Raw genomic sequence first — 26142 nt, 5'->3', positions numbered from 1 at the left:
TTGAATGTGTTATTATTGATTTGTTACAATGGATTATTGATGGTCGGTGTTTTGTATTATTTTCTGAGTTTAAAACACTATGTATGATATGACTATTGATGGTTGATGGTTTTTAATTTTTTAAACTTGTTGTTGTGATTTTACAATGATTGTATATACAGTATGATATGTAAAAATATCCTTAAAGATCCCCTCCAGACTTATTTTAAGGCCGATAAAAATACTTTGCTTTGAATAATAATGTTTTTTCCACAAAAAAGTGAAATTACCCAGTTCAAAATTCTTAAAATTCAGACATGCAAATATTGTCCTACTCAATTCCCAGCGTATCGGCACTGGAGGTTTCAGGTTTCCACGTCACACTTGTGTAAGTTGCATATTGGGCCATGGAGTGGCTTCCAAACAAGCTGTGATGACACAAAATCCTGCTTGTACATACATGAGATGCAATGTGAAGTGAAACTTCCTCTCTTCAACAGACTGATTTGAAAACTTTTCTTCATCTTCTTTTAGTGTACAACTCTGCACATACATCATTCTGCACAGTTGAGGTTAAATGTCCAAGCGAAGTAACAACCTGATTGTAACGACTTTGATTTGCTCTGCCACGAGGAATTCATATCCACTCATCTTTACAGGGACTTTATACACAATCGCTGCCTCTGAAATTCACTTTAGGTTCAGTCTGAATACACCTTTAGCCTTCAACAGTAGAAGTGCTGTGTGTCACACGTTCTTACATATAACATATAGCATGATATTGCTATATGTTCTATGTTCACTGAGATTAAAGGCACAGGGTAATGTTTCACTGGATATGTTGACTTGAGTACAAAGAAAAAGCAGCTGTTCAAATAAAAAGTGTTAGCTTAAAATGTTATTCCACTTCACTGTCTATTGAGGGAACAGTTTCTGGCTTTGAGAGCTTAAGTAAGCCAACTGGTGTTATTTTCTCCAGGCAGAGTCAAATGTGTACACAATATGATGCCCTTCTCTCACCAGATTGTCAATGACAGGTTGAGGGTGCCCAGCCTGCGAGGGGCGCCTGCGACAATGCTGATGGAGAGTGACGCTCAATGGATCACGTGTGGCAGCAGCTGAATGTGACTTTTTCAATCACAACATTAACCAGATGTCTTCCTATAATCTCGGTACAGATCTTCATCAATAACAGCCATACCCACATACCCACATTAGAATTAATTTCATGTAACACTGCAGACTAATGACGTTCTGTAAATGGATGCCTTTCAGAATGACAGTAAATATGCAGATTTGTGTGAAACGACATAAGAAAATAAGAAGCCTATATAATAACTGCACTATTTATAATCTAATAGCGATGTTAACTGATGTGATTGATTTAATGATGCATGGTCCAATCAACAGATTGTAATTCACCAGTCCAAACTAAATATAATTGGGGGTTATAGTCGTCATAATCATCACCGTGTTTAAGAGGTGAGGCATTTCAAAGAAACAATGTCCTGTGAAAAACTGGCTCCATTACCAGAGAGATGGAGGTGTACTTGATGAATCACAGTGCTCTTAGCAGCAAATTTAATCTGTAATGATGCACTCCATTTGACTAATCATCAAGTTGTAATGTCAGATTGTAGCAACCCATCCATCTGTAACTTTATATTGGCACTCATTTGACTGAGGTATGAATTAAAGTCACCAATATGGTTGGATATTTATAATTGCTCTACGGTCGCTTTCACACCTTATTTCATTTGGTGCAGCCTTATGTGTTCCAGCAGCAAGGAAGTGCCCTGACTCGCTAACTTCATCTTTTAATGTCTGCACCAGTGGGAATGTGTTGCATGTGTAGATTGAAATCTGCTACTTGTGATCCCTCTGCACCTGCATTTTAGCAAATATCTGACCAGTTTTATAATATAACATACAGTGTGAAGGAGTGAAATTGTCACCATAGAAACATCAAGACGCAACATAACACCGAACGTAACTTTTCGCCAAAGGTTGCCTTTTTAATCCGATATCAGCGGTGGATATTCCTCAAAAACGTGGACGTGTGTTCCCAACTCTGAGAAATGTATAGCAGGCTGTGTGAACTGATCATGACTGTGACTTTATTTATCTTTTCTGGTGCTCACAAAGAGCTCACAGAATATTAGGTTATGAGCATTATTAGTAGAGGCTACAACTGAACCTTATATGTCATAGATGACGAACAGGCAAACAAGATGAAAACAGTCAATCTTGTGCCACAATATTATCAGGGCAATGCGTGTGAATGCACAATGTACGTTTCTTAATTGACCCTCACAAGGAAGGTTTTAATTTGCTGAATACAGGTGCTTTTTCCCAGCAGATCTTATTTTCATATTTATATTAAATTACACCTTAGGTCAATGTGATATAAGTCTGATATTCTACGGTTGGCTAATCAGCCATCAATTATTTTATTCATTTTCTTGTTTTCCACCTTTCTTTCTTTCTTTTTTTTTCACAGAAGTATCTCCCGGTACATATGATTGGATTCCAACTAATTATTATTTGCATGGTAATAAATTTACATTTCAATCATATCTTTTGGAATTACAAATGATCAATATGATACCTGGAATTAGTTAATGTGGTAATGAAACTAATGTAACCTTAAGTATGATTTGTTCAAATGTATCTGTGTAACTAAAGTCATAAAACAAACTACATGCTACTGCCTCCCATTTGCACTTGACTATTCATTAGATCACATGATATACCCATTCAGATTATCTCTAATGTAGACACAGATGAAAGACTTTCAAGCCAAAACCTCCAAAGCCTCTGACTAAGGAAAAAAAAATCTCATTTTTGCTCCAAATCCTAGTGATCAATCTTTCCTCTCACCCGTCCGTCTGTTATCTTCTCCCATTTGTCTGGGGTCTATTTTGCCCCATCCATCCACAAACCACCCTATAAAGCTGACTTTTCTGACTGCCTCATCGCACAACATTGGTGCTCTCTCTGTCTAGCCTGAGGTCAGCTCCGGGAATGAGATGGCGTTGCGAAGATAGTGGAAAAATGTCACCCGGGAATGAAATATTGATGGACAGAAAGGCCTTGCCTCTTTCCCTTGCCCTCGGGTGTGGAGTGAGAGTCACGCAGTTAATGGGCAACGAAGAGGAAAGCCAAAACAAACACAGTAATCCACAAGAAAGGAGACAGACAGAGAGCAATGCGGGAACGCCACAATCCTGTCCATCCTTTCCCTCGGAGGTATCGTTATCTTCTCCCTCCCTCTAAGCAAACCATAATCAGATTCTCTTGCACTTCACTTGATGTGGTTTATTTCCAGCCAAAGCCTTCTAGGCTTAACATATGATCCCCTTCTGACAAATAAGGAATCAATACAATGTAAATAAGGAGAGGGAAAATAAATCCCAACATCTGAATTTGCATAACTAGATGCAAGGTAAAGCTAGGGTGAAACATGCTGTCTGCTTGCTGTTTTAGTGAGCCTCAATTACAAAGCAGGAGAGACAGCAGAGAGAGATGTCATCCCTCTGCTGCTGAACAAAACCAGTGCTGTTGTTTGCTTTTACAAAGCACACTCAGCAGTCATCGACATGTCATTCATGTCAAGTAAGAGTCAAGGTGTATTTTGTATAAAGATACATAGAACAGCATGAAGTAGGGGACAGGTAATGTAGGCAGTTTACCAGGCTGTCACTAAAGCCATTGTATATTTCAAGAGTAATAATGACTATGTCACATTTGGGCTGATTTTGTCATTCCATGGAGCAGGAGGCAATAAAGCCTGATGACAGCTTTAACTGTGATGAGAAAAAAATCAAGTCGCATTAGAACCAATTTCAAATGATACCTTCATAGAAGCAGAACTCTTCTCAAGGCCAATGACTATTGAATAAAAATACATCCTGCATTTTAATGTATATTTCATCCATTTCAGTGCCCCACTCATTTCCATCCACGGCAAGAGTATTTAACAGGAAAGCTGTGAATTCCAGCAGTTACAGTCAATGTTGTGGATTACTCACCATTGATCCATTTGGCCTCCGGGTCATGGACCTTGAACTCAGGTTTGAACAGATCCTCCACAGACAGTTTGGTGTCGCTTCCAGCTTGATTGTCAGCTGCAAAAAACAAGCCATGAATTGTTGAGTTACCTAACGCTTTTTGTCAAGTATGGGTACCACAGAGGTGTAATGTTCTGTCCAGTTATTAAACACACCACCAAAATGTCATGACCTTGTTACTTAAATGTCCAGAGTGTAGGATTTAGTGCCATCTAGTGGTCAAATTGCAGTTTGCAACCATTTGAATACTGCTCGCCTCACCCTCTCCTTCCAAGTGTGTAGGAGAAACTACGGTGGCCACAAAACCCGCGAAAAACACTGGAGCCAGTGTTTGGTTTGTGCGTTCTGGGCTACTGTAGAAACATGGCGGTGCAACATGGGGACCTCCGTGGAAGGGGACCCGCTCCTTCTGTAGATATAAACAGCTTATTCTAAGGTAATGAAAACACAACAATCCTTATTTTCAGGCGATTATACACTAATGAAAACATACTTATGAATATCATATTCCATTTCTGCCAATAGATCCTCCTAAATGTTACACACTGGACCTTTAAAGCAACAATGAGTCAAATTACTTTGTATAATGTGACAGGGATCGCTTAACGTGACAAACATCACCTAACTCAGCACTTGTCGGAGCATTTTAGTTACTTAGCTTTTTGTTTTGGTTTAACTGTCTGCATATTTGTTTACAGTTCAGTTTTCTGATCAGGCAAGCAGCTTTTTTTAATAAAAAAAAAAAAACTCTTATAAACCCACTGTACACAACCTGCCCTGCATCAAACAGCAGGTTAACAACAAGCTAACATCTAACATTGAACATCTATCAAGCTATCCTGAGAAGAAGATTTTCTTCTCAGGAGTTGGTGGATACCAAAACAGAGCAAATAGGAGAGTCAGGTGACTGCCCCCTAGTGGCCAAAAGTTGATTAATGTAGCTTTCGGGTTTAAATTTTAAATTGGACTTCTGGCTAATCAAAGACATCCCCTTTACCTGCAACCTGCAAGGTTCACATTGCGTCTCATGTATGCAGGGGCCACAAGGTTTCCATGTTTACCAAGACAAAAATAAAAACAGATGAATATTTACATCTGTTGGCTTGTTGTACCTGTAACAGGTGTGTTGAGGGTCCTTTTAATCCAGATTTAAATAAAGGCACTTACACACACAAAGAAACCCATATGAATGGAAAAGATGCACATGGAACAAATGTTTTTCTCAGAATGGCATTTCATATGTTCATTAACATGCTTGAAAATCCTCAAGCTGTTCCGATGTTGCCCCTGGAAATGTTTCATTTTTAATTATGAAATGTTATGCCTTAAGCAGAAAGAGAACATGCCAATTGTAAGCTCCTGAATAGGACAGCTACTGATTGTGAGCAGAATATGAGGGCCAAGTCATTTTGAATGTCAGCCATATTGGCATTCCTTGATAACTCCACACAGCATGTTTGTTTATGGAGGCAATGAAAGTCTAACCAACCGTGGAATACCCCAGGGGAGAGAGTGGCTGCATGGGCAGTGGATTGTGATGATTTTACATCTGCTTAATATTGGGCTTTTTCTTTCATAATTTTGAAAGCAGGTACACAATAGTATTAAAATAGCCAAAGAATACTTATCAGCTAACTGGATAGAACAATTGTGTGATATAGAGACACCAGGTTAGAGGTATGAGGGGGTCTCATAGGCCCCAAAACACTTTTGAGTAGTGTGGCTATCTCTGGCATAACAGTGGGTACTGGTGTTAAGAAATACTCAATAAGGCAGCAGAGCACAATCATGGCTGAGTGTTACCTGGAGTGAGGAGGATGACAGACATGGTGATGAGGGAGCAGACCACCAGGATGACCAGCAGAGCGATGGCAATCCCCTTCCAGTTCCTCTGAGGAGGACTCACCCCACCCAGGTCCTGTAGAGAGAGAGAGAGAGAGAGAGAGAGAGAGAGAGAATGGAGGTCAGAATGGAACAGAGAAAGCTACTGAAGTGGCTGGTGTATTTTTATGAGGAATACAATGACTTCCCCAGCTGACAGTCTCTTTTACATTGCTTAAGTTTGACAGTTGTGATGTTTACCAACTTGATTGTTGCTACTAACACCTTTAAGGCCAGATAATCATGAAAGTGATGACAACAGACATCAAATGTAATGTAAAAAGCTAGATATTTCCTCAGAGGTAAATATGAAAGGTAAATCATTTAGAGGAATGGCAACGCAGCTCCATCCTGATGATCACATATTGTACACACCACGCACAGTGATGCTGCTTACTGTACCTGTATTAACGTGGGTCACATTGAGGCTTTGTATTTTCAATCCAATCCCTTGCACGGTGAAGGATTTGCAATGAAGGGCTTTGCCTGAGCCACACTGTAAGCCCCAAAAATGAAACTCAGTGTTTCTGATTTGTGTTTCGGTGCTGAAAAACTGGAAAGTATTTGCATGGTTCAGTCATGGCTCGTACAACAGTTCCTTTGAATCACACCTTCTGACCTGTGGAAAACACACTTTCTGCAGCTGAGTTGAATGTTGTGTTATGACCCTCAGACCGAGATGTTGCTACATCTTTGGCAGATAAATAATACAGCAGGCATTTGCATTCAACAGATCGTTCAAAGTGGCTGCATGAAGGCTTGGTTTGAGCGATCTGAGTTACCGTAGAGTACACTGTGTGTGATATTATCTATAGCTATCCAGGAGAGTTTGTGAAGCTTTAGCCTGCAACTCCATCTCTGAGTCCTGGTATCAGAGGGTCTTAAACTGAGTCTTCCACCACATCTGCAGCCTCTGATAAGGTGAATTAAGCCTCCCCCCTATACGTTTCTTCTCACCACAGCTCCTCCTGGCCTCAATTATCCACAAAACCCTGCAGGTCAAATGATACTGGCCACCAACCCACTACTTGATTGGCTGGAGGGGAGGGGAAACAAAACGACTGCTAATTAGAGCTAGGTTCCGCTTTCACAAAAAAGCTGTCTTCGCATCCGTCTCAGAAGTCCATTTCCTAAGTACTTCACATGGTGGTTTAAAAGCAGTGCAGCTCACTTTTTCATCTGATAGACATGTCTGAAAATGTCACATATACTGCCTGATGAGCCAATTATGATTGATGTACATGTTATTTCTCACAGATCACAAAGTAGCAGGCAGAGAACACAAAGTTACCAGCCACAACCCACACTTAACAGAACTTTGGCTGTTTAGTGCACATTTTCTGCATAATTTCTGGTGCACTCAAGCATTCTGCCTCAGAGTACATGGAACTTAACTGTCACCATGACTGCAGACACACATTACATGGATGTAGTGTTACATTTTTCACAGCCCCCGACTCATGAGACTGATCTATTATCAGGACTTGCTGCTCATTTCATTAATACCACAAAACGCTGACGTGTCCTTGAAAACTGACAGCAACTCTAAATTGCCCTTGTGCCTCCACGCATGAGATTCTTACTCTCTCTCTTTTTCACTTTCTCTCTATCTCATTTTCTCTCACCCCAATTTCCTATTTAGCCACTTTTGAATAATCATCCTCAATTTATTAACTCAATTATGAGCAGCAATAGAACCACTAGGAGAATTTTGACCCGCTGAGTCTTTTCATTATCATTATTAGGATTGTGGAGGCATAGAAAGGGCCCTGATAAACGGTTAGCCTACCAGAAAGAATGATACAGCAACTGGGCTTCGTCATGATCATTAGACCCTCATCAGAGGGAACAGAGGACAGACAGGAGCCTTCATGACGCATTGTTTCAGTCAAAAATGCTTTAATCATGATGACAACCAAACTAGCTGACTGAGTATTTCCAGAACCTTTACTCTCTTACATTAACATGATTTAATGAGGCACATTATTATGTCATCTCTACTAGTGTGCCACATTTGACAACATCCTACACAACCCAACACAAACAACACTACAAACTCAAATCGGTACCCTTTCTGTCAACGCGTCATTCATTTTCAAGATGTGTTCATTTACTTCACATAAAGGTGCAAGTCTGTGATACACAGGGTTATAAATAAACTCCTGACAGGCTGGGCAGTGAGAACAAGAAGCCCTGCACCTTCATTTTTCTCTGCCTGCAAATAAAAGCACAAGGACAAAAGCCTCTTCATATACAATAATCTCTTTATCTACCCATTCTCCTCTACGACTCTTTACCATACACTTTACCATCTGACAGTTAATGTACTGGTTACTTATTTTCTATTAATATATGTCTGTGTTGTGCACGGTGATTATCAGCTGTCAACATATCAAGGCATGTATAATACATGTTGTATACCAGACAAAGGTGCTTAATTTGCCATGTCATATTCACAGTGATTGCATAATTGCATGTCTAAATGTCAGAGCAAAATGTCATTCTAGCAAAAGTGTTCAAAACGACCCAATTGGAGAACAGTATGAATCAACCTAACGCAAACCAATGTCTATACCTTTAAAGCCAGAGATGGAAAGTAACAAATCAAAGTACCTAACTCCCTGTGAGACAGCAAACAAGCATATTGTCCAAAATCCTTAATTGTTTCTTTTTGCATATTTCTGATTTTGTTGTATTCAATCACTTCTCAATTTCAAATAATAACTGAACAGTTTTTTGTTATGTTATTATAAAACAATCAGCATTTTGTTTATTCTAAGAAAAAAGTTGGTTACCAATTTGAAGAGCCTTATTGCATTGCAGAGCGTTTTGTTTTTGTTGGTAGGATGAGTTTCATGGGTACGGTCAGAAGGCCAGTGGCTGAATGTAACCTAACTGCTGCTCAGAGTAGTCTTCAGAACAGCTACATTTGCAGCATTACCAGCAGTGTTAAACACAAATCAAGCTTATCCCTAAACAATATTTAAATCAAGAAACAATCCTTGGGTCCAATATTCTAAAGAGAAATCCAAATCAGAGCCATTTTTTGAAGCGTGTTTGACATCTGTCACTCGTCTGGCTTATGGAACTGATACTCCTCCATTTTTTAACAATATGTAACAATCAACTCAGAGAGACGTGTGTGAGACGCGCGTCGTTACATGATACATGAGAGTCCTTTATTTTTTTCCCCTTCTGGCAAAGTGAAACGTAATCTCCACAGACAGGAGTTCAAATGACACAAATCTTCAAATATGTTTTGCTCTCTATGTTATTGATCATGGCCAAGTTCACTATGAGCCTTCCGGTTTCACCATGGGTATATACTGTACAGTACAGCTGCAGTGGGCTGCAGAAATAAAATAAATCTATCAATAAATAAAAACTGCTGTTTTTTGCTTTCCTTCCTTTTAGCTATTCAGTTTCTGATATTAGTCAGAATGCTGAACACAGTTTGTCAGGCTGCTTTCAGCTCTTCAGGAGTTGTGCTGCCGACAGGACGGGCTCGGAGGACAGAGGTGCCATTACGGAGGATGGAATTTGTGTGGATTGAACAAATCAACTCCTCGGTAGCACTTACACACCGCTGTGAATTCCCAGTAATACTTTTTTCCATCCCTGCTGAGGGTCGCCACACTGACTCCACATGGAGGGTTACAACAATTAAAAGAACATAATGAAAGTACTTCTGTTGAATCTCAGTGTCCTGATAGAACAACAAGAAATGCCACATGCATGCATGAATGTGTAAAAATCCTTGCTTCTTATTTTTCTTCCATCTGTCATTATTTATTTATTCCACCCAGACAACGATCAGAACCCTCTTTTAATTAAACTGACTCTGACTGTAATTCTGCCTGTCTCTCTCTGGAACATACACCATCACACATGATCAATACGATCAATTATTCATCAGGTCAAGTAGACCACAGAAAATAATGATGCACATTTGTTGTTAAAGAAGTATTGAGGGGCACAGCTGAGTGAACAGGGATGATGGTGTTAATCCATGCATGAATTCCAGCAGGACCGGACTCACAGAGTGCACAAGAGCACATTTACAGTAAGGAAATGAGCAGTTTTAAATTCTAAGTTCTAAATTAGTTATTAATTATTGCAATTTCTCTAAAACCAGAATCTCACTCATCAATTTATAATTTAAAGGAGTACTGCAAGTTAGCATTGCACCTCCATAAAGTTGGGGAATTAGAAAGGGCCAGATGTGAAAAAGATGCTCAAAATCGATGCAGCCGAGGCTAAGATATCCTGACTTTTAGTCCGTATGAGTCAAGCAACAAAAAACACTGGATCCTACACTTCCCATAATGCAACTTGATTCTCGATAAACTTGATTAGACCCTGCCCGGTAAATGCCCACATCTTTCAAACACCATGGCCCCAGTTTGTACCTCAGGCTCTCTGTTTTAAAAAAAAGGGCCTCCAACACATAGCTGACATGACCCTGGTGACATCATCAGGCTTATTTCCTCACACTGCACGAAGCTCCTACAGAGCCACAGAGGACATTATACAACTGTCTTCACAGGCTGAGTGGTATTTCCCAGGAGTAAACTGATCTTTATGTTTAAAATCAGTGGAGTGCCCCTTTAAGTATTATTCGCACAATCCAAATCATGCTATTTGTCTACGATTTCAATTAACAGTATGTCAGTGGTGGTAAGATTATTCCATAACATTTTCAATAATCAATGTCTGGAAGGCATATGTGGTATAGAGCAGTAAAGCAGACGATAGGACAACAGGGAAAAACTCCCCTGATTGCTGCAAAGCAGTCCCTTGGCAATCATATGGCTGAGCTGTGTGCTAACAGAAGCCATTTTCTATAATTACATCATCTTTCTTTGAAATAGCAAGAATAGCCTACAAAAACCGAGAGAAAACAACTTAATAAAAAAAACCAATGACTTACGTTATTATAGGGAGCCTATAATGAGAGCAGAAAGCACAACAGGAGAGAGACGTGCAGCTGATTCCTGCTTGACTGCGCTGACTGGAAATTTTACTTACGCTATATTTATAGTACTTATGCTTTATTGTATATATTGTACTTTTGGGAATGTGCGTGCTGTCCCTTTATAGCAAAATGCAACGTTCTTACTTTTGAGGGAAGTGCACTGTTGGTCCCACCCTCCTCCCCCTCAGCTGGAGACAACATACGGGACCATCATGTCTAAAAAAACACCACAGATGTTGAGTGTGTTTTTGAACATCTCTGCACATTAGGCTTTACTGTCCTTTCAGCTGCATGATCTTTGTTGCTGGCTTCCCTGCACTTGAAAGCTACAGGAGATGTCAATAATAAGCTAGAACACAGTCATTTAGGCATAGAAGGTTACAGACAGACATAGAGTTATTTTGTTGTTAAAAATACTGTGTATTTCTGTCTCAGCTCCTACTCTACCCCTACACACTTCCCTTTCCTTATTGTTGGCATACATCTAATTTCCGAAGAAGGAGAGTGTGAGAACGATGAGACATTATGTAAAATTAGAAAGCTAATGCTGCCTTTGAGATGTTTGATTAAGACCCCTACCATCTTCATCAGACTCCTGCTAATACGCTTATTCCATACTGGCTTTCTGTGCACGCGTGTGTGTTTGTGCGCAAACGTATGCACATGCAACAAGCCCACGGTTAGAGGAGTAAGCCTATTTATAGAGCTGTGAGCTTACCCTCACCTGCACTCTGACCTTGGAGAGAGTGTGACAAATGACAAGCAGCATTGCAGCAGAAGCCGAGCCATTTTAACAATGACAGCAGGTCGGAGAGGGAGAAAAAAATAAGGCCATCTGTATGGGCTTATTTTTGTTTACCCATGAAATACCATTTCTCGCTGCCTCGTGAATCATTGACAGCCACAGCCAAAGCCATGCTGGGGTCTTGAGGCTTAACATTTGAAATTGATCCACTTGCTAATAGGAAACGGCAAGCTTAGCTACATGTTGTCGTCTTATTGTATTAAGCATTATCAGCCTTGCCCTGAAGGGCATTGCTATTGGCCGTTGGTCCATGTGAGATAATTCTCAATTAGTCACTGTCCCTGCCATATTGGTTTCAGGAAAGGTTTTTAACTCACACAGCAGTGCAATGGTATTACTGTATATTAATATGGATGCTGAGATTAGCAATACAGAAGCAAGAGAATCACAACAAAACCACGGAACTAATGCTAAAATTATTTGCTCCTCATATTTCATATATATTATTGAACTCTGAATGAAAAACTGGTAGAAATAAAGAAAACTAGAAGGGCAGTCGGAGAGCGCACACCTCCAAGGCCAATATTCCAGTCATCTACAATATGCAACTCTGCAAGAGCAACCACTATATAATGTATGTCTGGATATATTTCCAAAACTATTAGAATTACAAAATATGTCAAAATATGGTTTGCCTAGCCTCATCATCTCACACCTCCAATTGCTTTTTTCTTACATGCCTGCTGCATTGCGGTGGCTGTTGTGTTTTGTTGTATGTTTAGTCGCGGCACACCATTTTAATTGTGCATAATGAAAGTGAAAAATAAATTGTGTATCCGCCCCGTGACTCAGATCCTCTCCAAAATGTCATGGGTTCTTTCTTGGCCCATGCTACACCCTTCCACCAAGTGTCGTGAAAATCGGGCCAGTAGTGTTTCTGTAATCCTGCTGAGAGACAAACAAACAAATGGCACTGAAAACGTAACCTCCTTGGCGGAGGTAATGAAGTTAAGGCAATCTATGATGTAAGCTGTCCTTCACAAGGATAGCATACTAAATAGCCCTTTTGTAAATGCTTTGTGAATGGTAACCACTAACTGGAGGAGGAATTTACCTGGTTTGTGGCATCTCCCTCCATGGCTTCAAAATCATTTTAAAGGCCATATTCACAATTATCACCCATCTATTTACACTCCCTTCCCCAAGGCTGTATACAACGTTGAAATATGAAATCTTTGTGAACATATTTGAGCACCTATAAAATCTCTGTATTTAAAATGTTACATTGATATCATTAATTTCCTCAAATTTACATGTCAAACTGAAAAAGCCTGCATGATCTAATGCATGCAACTTTTTTAATGGATGTACAAGTCTCAATGCAAACTGTACTTCAGTCTACTTAAGTTTCTTTTAATACCGCTAGCCTTATAATAAAAAGAAGTCATGTTATTATCCACAAATCAATTAGCTTCCAAAATGAGTAGACAATGAGTTCATATTGTCTGTGCTAAATTTACACTGAACCTGCTGCTGCCTTACTGATTACAGTCCCTGCAAAATGTATTAATGGTGTTCTGTTTCTAGCAATTAGACTTACATCAATAATGTAGAAAAATGATCTAACACAAGGGCTGCATCTTACAGGGCTGCAATTTGCAAAACAAAAGTATTTAAATCTTTTTTTGTCTCTCACATTAATTTTACAATATTTCAGGTGTGAAAACTGCATTACTGTGATTGTAGGTTATAATGTTGCAATGATGTCTTGTAGTGTCATTCTGTCAGTCTGTTTTGCAGTAAAATTATTAGTGGGTGAAAAAATGCTTAGAGCCTTGCACGCCTTCCTCAGGGATATGCATGTCTCTGGCATATTAAAAAGTAATGTGAGGATGTATCTCTGCATATCAAACAAATACTCCCGAACCATCAGTCCGTCAGTGTGCCCCCAAGCTGTCTCAGCATTCACCTGCACTGAGCAAATGCCTTAAATAGCTCAAATGGAGTGAAATAGTAAATGACAAAGGAGTGAAAAGTAAAGCAGTGGAATTTGAACCAACCTTCAAATAAAGCAATGAGTTAAAAAGACAGAGGGAGAAATTGTCAAAGCAAAGTTAAGCCTGTATGTGCGGCAGTTCAGGTAATTCCAAATCGTCATTGATTGTCTCATCAAGCCTGAGAAAGTCTAAATATTTGAATCTTGTCAAAAGTCAGCCTGAAAAGGTATACTCACTACACAGGCTGTTGCACAAAAAGAGGCATTCAGTGTGTGAGCCCAACACTTCCTGACTGCAGCAAAAGGTAGGTACCCCTGTGTTAGGTGCCCTTTTTTACTTTATACAGTAATGGTAAGGTATGGTAGTGTAGGGCTGTACAATTTGAGGAAAGTAATTGGGTTTTTTCTGACCAATATTGTGATATTAAAAAAATGTGTTTTTTTCCATATATATTACAGGCCCGTATTTGTGGACTGCATTGTATTAAACAAGTTATGACTGTACCGAGCATTAGCACAAACGTATCCTGTTAAAAGGAATCAGCAAAACCATGCCGTCGCTTGTTGTTGAGGTCTGGTCAGTCAGAGAAAAGTCAGCTTTTGCCTAGTTTATAGAGATAAAATGGCCGGTTTAGCCCACATTTATTTTAGATATAACATTAGTGGTGTACTTGACATTACTCAATAATATTAAAATATAACTAGAGACCATCATGTGATGGGATCACACCAGCCGAACATGAGAGAAGTGATTTTGGCGAAACAGGTGAACTGTGCCAGATTTTTTCAATATGCCTAACTGTCCTCGCAGGGTCAACTTTGAACCTATGTTAGTTTTGACATATACGCGTGTTTAGCTGAAATATTCCCTGGTTTGATACAAGGAATGTACAACATTAAAGATGGTTATGTGTAGATTAGGCTGTTATATTTAGTTATGGACATCCAAACAAAGGTTTAATCTGCCTCCTTCTTAAATAATATTTTTTATTAAGGAGCTAAGCTAATAGGCATTTTTCTGTTGTTTACTAGCAGACCCAAGTGACAAGGAGGGAACTTCAAGCAATACAAAGTCAATGGAGAGCGATGAATTCTTTCCCCCTCCAGTGTGGGCGGGACTTAATTGCGCTCTGTCTCTATTCCGTGACCAATGGCCCCTTCCCTACTTCCTACCCTCCTACTTCCGGCGCCCTTGCTCAGACCACACCCACCTTCAAACTTGGCCTTCATTTTGATCTTAGCTACACACCTGTAAAGTTTCATGACTGCATCTTGCACGGTTGTGACGCTATCGCGTTGCCATAATCTGTCCACAGGCATATAAACACCTGGCAAAGTACTCAAAACCATTCCCGCTACAGCAGGGGTTTCCAGGACCACGTTCTGCCATGATGGCACACACACAGGCTCACAAGGTGAAAACAATACCAGCCACACTGTAGCTGCTGGTAACCATGGCATTTAAAAGTATATATAGTATACTAATTACAAGCTGTGAAGCCACATCCGACAGTATTTTGCTATCAGACTGACTTCCCTGTGAAGCCTCACAGACTGTCAGGAGAAGCTGCTTAGCCCTGAATTCTGAATTCAAAGTTTTTAAAGTGAACAAACATGAAGAATGAGAAGCAGATCATTCAGTAACACCTGTTTTAAATGTTTATCTGAACTCATCTGCCTACAACCATATTGTTCACTTACAGCAGCAGTGGATTATTAGTGAAAGAAAATCTATGAAACTCTATGATTCACATACTATGGGGACTTCTAAATATCATTTAAGAAAAACTATTTTCTTTAAGGACAGGATCAATCCAGAATGGAGCACAGGCATTTGCTTGGAGATTTATTGGAATTTTGCCTAAAGACATTTCAATATTCTTTCTTGTATTAAGGTTTGCTCATTCTAATGCTAGCCTCACTGCCGGATGTTATTAGACAAACAAAGGCGGGTAGAGGGTTTAATGAGATGTCTTCATTGGCTTCATTATAGTGGATAAAGCTAAGCTCAACCCACCTACAGAATGTGAAGTACTCAGAAAAATATAGTTAATTACATTAATCAGCTTTTACTTTGAATTTTCTCTGCACATGTAAATGTGATTTTTATATCATTTACATGGTGGGCGCCAAAGCCTTTGTCCCCGGCAGTCAAATCTCTGATTTGAACGCAATTAGGCACAGTTGACTACATTCCTAAGCAAATTACACTCCAGACTGTGGATACGATTCTAGCCATTTCCTCCCAATTCAAAAACAAATGTCATTTATCTAGAGAAATAAAAACTGAAAGGAGAACCTGACATCAGCAGCAATAGGAACAGAAGCTCATCGACATGGAGCTGAATGTGTCTGCGTGAGGACAGGAAATTGTCTCTCTGCATGTGGTTGAAAAGAGACGTGTGTTTGTGTTTTGTTACCTATAGGGTGACATTGGAGGATCCAGCGGGCACTGAGCTATAAAATTGCAAGTTGAGAGGGAATTACTGGATATAGAAGGTGGAGAGGGGAGGAAGCTGGTTAACGAGGGAACTCTGAGTGGACCTGACCTGGGTCGGATTTTGAAAACACATTCTATAAACCAAACAACAACACCGATTATTCTTCATCGCCTTCCAAAACAGGTGCCCATATCGTCAGGATGACACTCTTTGTCAGTATATGACCAAAAATGATTCAGGTGAACAGGTTTGTTATTTAGGGTTTGGATTTTGGACACAACTTCATCTACTTCCAATGTGTATAGAGAAGGGAAATGTCTGAAGAGGTCAAAACTCCACAAGCCGAAACGGGTTGGTCTCACAATGAAGTTCTTTAGTGTTGCTATTGAGTTTGACCTCTTCAGCAGTTTATGATTTGCCATACCTTTGGTTAAAGTTCCCCTCCAGACACATGTTAAGTATGTAAAACTGCTCTGCTGTGATTCATATTTTGTTTAACATGGTTAGCCCACATAAAAGCCCTCCCTTTCTCCCTCATTGAGAAAGTCGTGATATTTCATGATGTTCAGTTTTATTCCAACAACACAGACGGCAGGTCAAACAAGCTATGTGGCTTCCACGGATTGTTGTGTCACGCTGGCTTAATAACAGTTACACATCTTTACTAACACACGGTGCTTGGAAGGATGCATTGATTTATTGTTCCCGTACTTTCATTTTTTTCACAACTAAACGATGCACTTCGATGTAATTTGTTCTGGGCAAGGACGAATGATAAATGATTCCACCAAAATTCCAAACATTTTCGTGGTTGGTTGACACATTACCAGCATATATTTGTGATTGGTTTTTATACCATACATTAAGATTTAGATTTTGAAAGTTTTGTCAACATTCACAAGTTATTCTGTTGCATTTACACCATATAATTAAATAATTTGCTATACATGATTTCAAGTGTTTATAATTTCTTTTTACACCATGCAGTTGTTAAAAAAGGTTATGCATGTGTTCGGCGATGCATGAAGCTGGGGGCGGGTGGAGAACAATATGAAGCGATGAAGGTTGGGGTAGTAGTACCAGCTTTCACCCGTTTATCCCTGACCAGGATTAGACTACAAATCATCTTCAATGTAAACGTAGCAGTTGTCGCAAAAGACATAACTGATGTTCAGTGGTGGAATGTGACTAAGTACTTTAACTCAAGTACTTCAGTACAGTTTTGAGGTATCTGTACTTTACTTGAGTATTTGCATTTTAAGCTACTTTTTACTTCTATTCCACTATGTTTTGGAAGCCAATATTGTACTTTTAACTCCACTACATTTATTTGAAACACATATGACATTATGTCCCCCCACCTAACTGACACTGGAGGAAAATGCATTTGTTGAGGACCATTTTCAGATGTAGATTAATACACATTTGTTGCTCTAGTGAGTATTTCCAGCAGCAGGACGGTGTGTGTGGGACTGACTCAAAATAAAGGGGAATAAAGGAACATGTCATCCAGTGTAAAGGTGTGGGTCATTGATGTGCTTTTAATAGTTTTTGGACAACAATGGAGACAAATAAGAAATACCAGGCATTAGATACACAGGCAAACTTGTTAGTAGCATCAATCCTTTGTAGTTTTTTTGTCATTTTATGGGATTTGTTGACAGTAAGAAATGGATGGAGTATTGGAAGCCTTGAAAAACACTGGTTAACTTTAAGGACACAGGATATGAACAGAGTTAATGACATCTTTGAATGTCAGTGACACTTTGACTCATGAAAGGGCAGCTTCAGCTTCTGCAACAGATGTGTTTGTCTGAGTACCTGAACTGCGAAAACACCAGGATTGACTGGAAAAATGTTTTGTGACTTACTGTAGCTCGCTATCAAGGTCAGTACAAGATTCCACAGGGAGAGTGAATGAATTTAGAAAACTGCTAAGGGCAATATTTTGTGGAGTCATTTTTAATGACTATGGGATAAAGGTATTAGCATGTGACCTTTGCGATCAGGTTGCCATTCACCAATAGGTCAACCTTTAGTGCCATAACTATAAGGTAAGCTAAGCAATGGTTAAAGCTAAACTGTTGTTTTTGAGGCAGTACGCTGAATAAAATCATTTCCCCTTTGAAGGTGAAGGTCAGTGTCACTCCGTAAAATGTGATGTTTCAGCAGACTGAAGAAGATGAAACACCAACAGGCAGAATGCCTTGTGTATTGGTAGGAAAAAAACACAGAATGATTATATTCAAAACTAATTCATATCATTTTGAGATATTATTTTTTTTACTTTCTACATTACAGTATAGGAATTTCTGTACTTTTCTAAGGTCTGTCGAAATAAGCTTTTGCAAACACCTTTCCTGAGTCATTGTACCGTATGTTGACACTAACTGGCCCCCTCGGCAGTAGCACAGCACAGACAGCAGTAAGTGTTCAAACTTGAACACTTCACATGAATTCACATGAAATTATTCATATACTTATAAATCTTGTTGGCACCAGTGCATATGTTACGGGTCCCAGGCGTGGCGACCACAATAACAAAAAGAAAAGTTTGTAAAATAAAAGTAGAGTGTGAGAGAAAGAAGGACAGGTACACTCGTGTCTTTTCCCAAATTGCGTCTATTATTTCTTATCAAAACACATGTAATTTACAATTTACAAAAGTGCATTTATTTGTCTCATTTACAAAAATAGCTTTGAAAGTCTAAATAAAGTCCATTTTGCTCCAATATGTATCTGTATTTACTCAAAACCTTCTACTGCTGCTTATTGCACTGTTACTTGACCTTTTTACAGTTGCAGTACAGACTACATACTGGACCTTTAATATTACATTGACCTCTATTGACATGGTGCAAAACTCAAGATTAATTATCCCGGACTAGTATTAGTGCATAAATCTTACTTAAATTTGGACAAAACACCTTAGAATGTACATTAGTTAGCTTAGATCACAGTATAAAACAAAGATACAATATAGTAAACCAAAACATTTACTATATGGCTTTTCTTTACCGTTTCTACATTAAATGAACAAATAGTGCACAATGGGTCTTTTAACTCTAATACAGTCACATCAGGAGGCTTGAGCATTAAACTGGAGCACTATACATAAAGTACATAAACCCAAAACCAAGGTTACTGTAAAATAAACACATTCAGCGCGAGCTGACGAACTCTCGCGGGAGCTGTGACCTGTAAAATAAAAGTAGAGCGTGAGAGAAAGAACGACAGGTACACTCGTGTCTTTTCCCAAATTGCGTCTAAAGGGGAACAGGAAGTTGGCCCGCTATGGGCAACCGGGGGTGCGCGACCACAGTGTCAAAGGTTCTGCTTACTTTGTTCCACTCTTTTACTCACCGATATTAACACAGGGCTACATATTATAAATGTAAAAATAAAGCTCTTAATTAACAGAGTATATTTGCACAAATTAAAATAAAGTGTTGTCTTTTTACTCAATAATACCAAATGTGGTCACACATATTTGGGTGTACCACACATATGATTGATGATTTTGATTTAGTGTAAATAAATACATTTTCTGCATTTCACATAGTCCCTCACATAGATTACAATGCTGTAAGCTACAGTTGTTATCATACAGTATGTTAATTATGCAATGGGTGACACAAGAGAGAAAAAAATCAAGATGCGGCATTTAGAATCAAACCAAACATGTATACAGTGTACACTGTATGTAGGATTGCAGGAACATGGCCCACTCTCTCTTCACTCAACATTTTGGAGGAGGTGCCCCTGATCCTAGACTAGGTCCTGGCATCAACCATTACAGCACTGCACCCGTGGAACAGCGTGGGGCTGACTTCGGATTCAACAACATCAGCATAACCTTCGAGCATGTTGCAAGTTGGACACAATTTCTCAAACAAGTGTTGTGTGATTGATGTACAGAACGTGGTGTACGGTGGTACTGGTGTGCGGCGCAATAGCACAGATTGGTTTTAATCGACTTAACTTAAACTAACTAATTAAATTTCAATCTTTTCTGGTGGTTATGATAACATTGTGCCCACCAAAGAAATTTGACTTGGCAAAAAACATGAGCAGTCAGACAATCAGACAGATTTCAAACAAGCCAACAGTTTAGCCATATTATCTAAACCACTTAATTTGGAGGTAAAAGTGAAAGTGAGCATACCTGAAATAATGCTTTATTGAAGAGGAAATCTACTGCGCACAACTACAGCAAGTAAGCTTGGGTGGTCAAATTTGAACCAAGGTTTTGAGGTCTGTAAAATGTGATGGATGTTTACAACAGACAGTTTGAGTATTCGTTTCATCATTCACCTTTATATTCTACATCCTACATATATGCTACATTAGCTAATGTGTTTAAAACCCATCTGATCCGACAAAAATAAATGACACTTTAAGACTTGTGCTACTCTTGCAAAATATTGTGTAAAACCTTTCACCTGCTTTACAGCTGGAATGCTCAATACAGTTCACACTGTACAGGTTTGTATAACGTGCTCTAAACGTCCATAATCAGTACAGTGGAGAGTCGATAGATAAAGGTGGTGGTCTACCTATCTATCTGTAGAATGCTGTCAGTATCACTGCCCTTTCAGATGAGCCTTGATTATTTACCCCAGGGAGTCACATCGATCCCTGCCTGCTCTCAGTGCTTACTATAAGACCTGGAAGTGCAGAAAACTGTGTTTGCCAGAAACACTCCTGCACTTCATCTGAGCAGAGCTGATGAACTAGTGGTGAGTAAAAGCCTGGCAGGAGCCACCTTGTCAGTATTAATGAGAGCAATATTCATGGAATAAACTAAAACTAATCTCTATAGTTCAATGTTAGGGAGAAACTGCCAATGGCATGTAGTACATGGAATTAATTAACATGTAAATATGACAAGTTCATGAGATTTAATTAACCATGCTTGACACCATCATAAAGTATTAGTGTTTGTTTAATGTCAGTGTCGCACAAGTTGTTAAAGAGCTGATAGAAATTTGCATCTGTACAAATATCCATCTGCACAAGGAAACGTTATGCATTGGTGGCTCTAAATTGCATCATGAGGCAACTGTTTGAAAAATCTCAACCTCAATGCCAGAACGACAGTAAACTGCACACAGAACGCTAATTTTTACCAGACTACGCTGTCTATGTCTAGGCTTTGTATCAAAGAATGGAAAGGAAGAACTTGCGTAAGAGAGGACAATTGTTGTTGTAATAGTTCCTTTGGTTTCTGATGTTCAGAAGACAATTTTGTGGTTCACTGTGAAGCGAGAATGCTCCATATACCCAGCTTCAGAATTGCAAATGAGCCACCAGGGCAAATGTATGGCCTCTTAATTAGAACTGAGGTTTTTGCTGGAGAAAGTTGCCTGAAGCAACGTTGAATTTTCAAAACATTCTTGAAGCCAGTGAGGGAAAAAAGCCCACATTTACAAAACATTTTTAAGATGGTTCTCAAAGAATACCATGAGGTTACTCCTGAACCCATCAAATCTGAGTGGATTAAGGTACCTGAGCTATGTGTTTTCCCTACACGTTTACATGCATTTACAAGCTGTCCCCTGTTATCACACACACACGCACACAGTCTGACTATTCCTTCTTCCTAATTCCTGTTATCTCAGGTTTGACTGCAGTCTGTCCCCTGTCTGTGTCACAACTGATGACTCAAACTTTGTAATTGCCTTTTAATCCTTTCGAGGATAGAACATGTGTCAGTGTCGGGTAATTCAGGGCACCAGTCGCCTCGGGATACAGAGGAAAGCTTATGACACGAAGGTCACAAGTGTGAATCACCACCCAGACTGGGACATTTTGGACTGAAAAGTCAATGTGGAAGAGTTGCATTCTCTTCTCTTCATGCAAATCTAAATTTATCCAGACTATTGGACTAAAAATGTTGAAGCAAAACCTGTGTCCAATGTCCAGGAAATACAAATATTCCTGTATCTCTAAGTAAGCACATTTGTGATATTTTCAAAATGCACTTCTCTGTGAACTATGCTCAGTATTCCGAAAGAGTTGAGTGCAGCTGTGGGCTGAACATGTATTACGATGGCCTTATGTCACATTCATACAAAGACACATCCTGAATGTGTCAGCTGCTACAGCCTTTTTTCTTTCTTTCTTTCCTTCATTGAATTCACAGCAAACAGGAACTAAACTGAACACAATAATCTGAATCAATTTGTCCTTGCCAGAAAAAAACAACAATTTGTTAATTGCTACATTTTTCTGACAACCAATCTCTTGTAAAGGACCTTGTTTCCCAGATGTGGAATTTTTATTAAGATGTTCACCATATTATCTGCCCAGTGTTTCTGTTGCTGCTGTCCACATTCCTCCAGATGCGAATACGAAAAACGCACTTCAGGAATTGTATGAGGTCATCAGCAGTCACAAAACAACCGGATGGTGTTTTAACTGTAGCTGGTGATTTTAATCAAACAGACCTCAGGACTATTTTACCTAAATTCCCCCAGCATGTCCACACCCTCACCAGGGGAACAAATACACTGGACCATGTGTACACAAACATTTCTGGCAGCTACAAAGCTCTCCCCCATCCTCATTTTGGTCTGTCAGACCATATGTCCCTGCTTCTGCTGCCTACTAACACCCAGCTGATAAAAAGGGTCAAACCATCAGTAAAAGCAGTTAAAGGGTGGACAAATGAAGCTACAACAGCTCTACAGGACTGTTTTGAGTGCACAGACTGGCGACTCATGTTCAGAGATGCCGCCACACAGGAGAACCACATCAACCTTGAGGAATATACGTGACATCATACATCAGCAAATGTGTTGATGATGTGGTGATCACAAAGATAATAAAATCATTCCCCAACCAGAAAGTCTGGATGGATGGAGAGGTAAGGGCTCTACTCAGAGCCAAAAAAGCTGCTTTTCGCTCAGGAGACAAGGAAGCATACAACACCGCCAGTGCAAGACTGAAAGCTGGCATCAAGGAGGCAAAGCTGAGACATCAGGAGAGACTGGAGAGAGACCTCAACACCAACTACACCAAAGATATGTGGCAGACGATCAAAAACATCACAGGCTACAAAAGCATGAGCGCCCCCATCATGTGTGAGGCCACGTTACCAGATGAGCTAAACACATTTTATGCTCGTTTTGATCTCCCCAACAAAGAATCAGCTAAAGTCTACTCCTCCTCCAGTAGATCAGCCACTGTCAGTATCCAGCGGATGTGAGAAGAATCCTGCTGAGAGTGAATGTGAGTAAAGCTGCTGGGCATGATAACATCCCTGGTAGTGTACTAAGAACATGTGCCAACCAGCTGGTTGATGTTATTACTGACATTTTTAACATATCACTGTCTCGGAAGATTGTTCCACCTGCTTCAAGACAGCCACCATTGTCCCTGTACCTAAAAAGACTGCAGTGTCTAGTCTCAAGGACTACCGCTCTGTGGCTCTCACCCCCATTCTGATGAAGTGCTTTGAGAAACTGGTTCTCCAGCACATAAAGAACAACATCCCAGCCAGCCTGGACCCTCACCAGTTTGCTTTCAGAGCCAACAGATCCACAGAGGACGCCATCCCCACTGCCCTCCACCAGTCTTCACACACCTTGAGAACAACGATGAGACTTCATGTTGGGAGGAAATCAACAATCTTGCAGAGTGGTGCACAGAGAACAACCTACTGCTCAGCGTCAGCAAAACCAAGGAGCTGATCGTTGATTTTAGGAAAAAGGAGGCAAAGACACACACCCCTGTCTACATCAGTGGAGCTGAGGTGGAGTAGGTGAACAGTTTTAGGTTCCTGGGAATCAGCATTACAGAGAACCTGACATGGTCCTCTCTCATCTCCACCCTGGACAAGAAAGCTCAGAAACGGCTGTATTAAAAATCCCTGAGCCAAGTTCTTATTAACTTTTACAGAGGAGCAACAAAAAGCATCCTGACTGCAAACATCACAAACTGGCGTGGGATGTGCACGGCCCAGAACCGGAGGGCTCTGCAGCGGCTGATTAAATCCACTCAGAAGATCATTGGTACCAACCTACCGAGCATCAGTGATATCGGTGAGGTTCCTGCGCAGAGCCCAAAGGATACTAAAGCACAGTACCCACCCAGCCACAGCCTGCTCACCCTGCTGCCGTCTGGAAAGAGACACAGAAGTATCGGCTGTCGTACCAGCAGACTACAGAGCAGCTTCTTCTCTCAGGCTGAGAGACTACTAAATTCATCCCCAGCACTCCACCATTTAAAATAGCTTTTATTTCCATGACTTATTATATATTCACTGATCTACTGTATGTAATTCTTTTGAGTAGCATAAAGGGAACTACAAAACAAAATCTCATTATACAACCCCGTGTTGTAAAATTATCAATAAATCTGTGTTGTTCTTGTAAATGTCCTCTCCAGAAAAAACAACCCTATCGCCAGACAAGTGCATTGATATTGGAACATTCTGGAAAACCTAACATCATTTCACCGACTTCTGTGAAGGAGAATATTTGCATATTCATAAATTCTGGATTTTTCAGTAAAAGAAAAGAAGAAGATGTAATATTAAAAAAACTTTTAACTAGGTAATTTAACTTTTTTGTGGAAAAACCATATCAGACACAAATTACCATTTTTAAGTGTTAAAACATGTCTGGGGGGGATCTTTAAGGTTAGGTAAAGATTGTGGTTGTGGCAAATAAACTATGGTTATGTATGGTTAAGGTTAGGCAACTAGAAGAAGTTTGTGATTACGGTTAATAAAAAAAAGTAAATTTTAATCGTAGATCTGTGATGAGATGCGAACTCCAGTCCGATATGCTACATCCCCATTCACCACCCTTTCTGCCTGATACACAAAGGACACACTACTTCCTGCATTGGCACTGAATGTTGGCACTGGCTGCAAATGTGATGTACAGAATCATCCAATATGGACGCGATTCCTAAGGATACTGGGCTGGAAAACAAAATCATTGGTTGTTTGTCCATATAGTTCTATTTGCTATGGAAAGCAAGTTTATTTGTATAGCACATTTGAACAAGAGGGTAATTCAAAGTGCTTTACATAAAACATAAAAAAGCATTAAGACAACATGTAAAAAGGAGAATAAATGTTACAGTGCAGTCACAGTGTAATGCAGGATATGAATTAACCTCATATTTTTCATTCTAAACGTAACATACCTTAAAGCTGCTATAATCGATGTATTCATAATAACAATGTATTAAAGACAACGTGAAAACAATGTGAAAAGGGGGCCACTCGTAGTGATGAACCTACAGCGGATTATCAGCTGACTCGGCAGCTCCCCTCGGCTTTACAGAGCTTTATAGTGAGCTTCAGCTCATTGGTTATCAGTTCGGTCTGAAACTTTACTGTTTGGTTCACTCTCACCGCTCTCATAGTGTCGCTTTCAGAGAAACAGCTCTTAAAACCCACTGTACACATGTACATGTGTAAGTAAGCAAATATTCGCCATATCAACTTAAAAGGTGATAATATATCAATGTCGTGTTCACAACTTGTTTCTGCTGCCCCCAAGTGGCTAAAAAAAGGGTTATTGGAGATTTAAGCATAGTGTCAGCAGATCAGAAAACGCTCATATGAGTCGTTTTTGGTACAATATTGACTTTGTAATGATAAAGCTACAAAAACGGCGCTTCTAAATCCGTCCTTTACTTCACACTGCCATCTCTGCGTTTGACTCAAACCCATCTTCACCTTAACACCTCTTCTTCTCACTCCATTTTGTCCCACCTTTCCCCTCTTCCTCTCTTTACCTTCTTCACTGCATGCATTTCTTTCTCTTTCTCTTAACTCTCCTCTACTTGATTCTCCCCTCATCTTCCCTCTTTCTCCATCTCTCATCCTCCACAACCCCATCATTCTCTTCTTTCTTCTCCTTCCCTTGCTCATTGCTCTCTCTCTCTCTCTCTCTCTCTCTCTCTCTCTCTCTCTCTCTCTGAGGCCACTGTGAAGCAGCAGTGTCCTGGACATTTTCTCCATTAGTGTGAATTACAGTTTCCCGGGCCAGAGGTTCTCAGTGTGTGAAAGCGCTCCTCTTACTCACAGTAAGGTA

At 39.8% G+C, this 26142-nt stretch overlaps 1 protein-coding gene across 2 annotated transcripts in view; it reads right to left on the bottom strand.

Moving 5' to 3' along the window:
• The window catches only part of LOC122885504 (inactive dipeptidyl peptidase 10-like), a 212921-nt gene that overhangs the window by 94913 nt on the left and 91866 nt on the right, over positions 1-26142 (bottom strand). For both annotated transcript variants that reach the window (XM_044216679.1, XM_044216680.1), the window contains exons 2-3: positions 5853-5967; positions 4011-4106 (exon numbers count right to left, since the gene is read on the bottom strand). In XM_044216679.1, the coding sequence (XP_044072614.1) occupies positions 4011-4106; positions 5853-5967 (211 nt within the window). The remainder of the gene's footprint in view (positions 1-4010; positions 4107-5852; positions 5968-26142) is intronic.

The sequence above is a fragment of the Siniperca chuatsi genome, linkage group LG12 (assembly GCF_020085105.1).
Source record: "Siniperca chuatsi isolate FFG_IHB_CAS linkage group LG12, ASM2008510v1, whole genome shotgun sequence".
NCBI lineage: Eukaryota > Metazoa > Chordata > Actinopteri > Centrarchiformes > Sinipercidae > Siniperca > Siniperca chuatsi.
The sequence above is the reverse complement of the archived record's forward strand: the minus strand, read 5'-3'. Positions and strand labels throughout refer to the sequence as shown.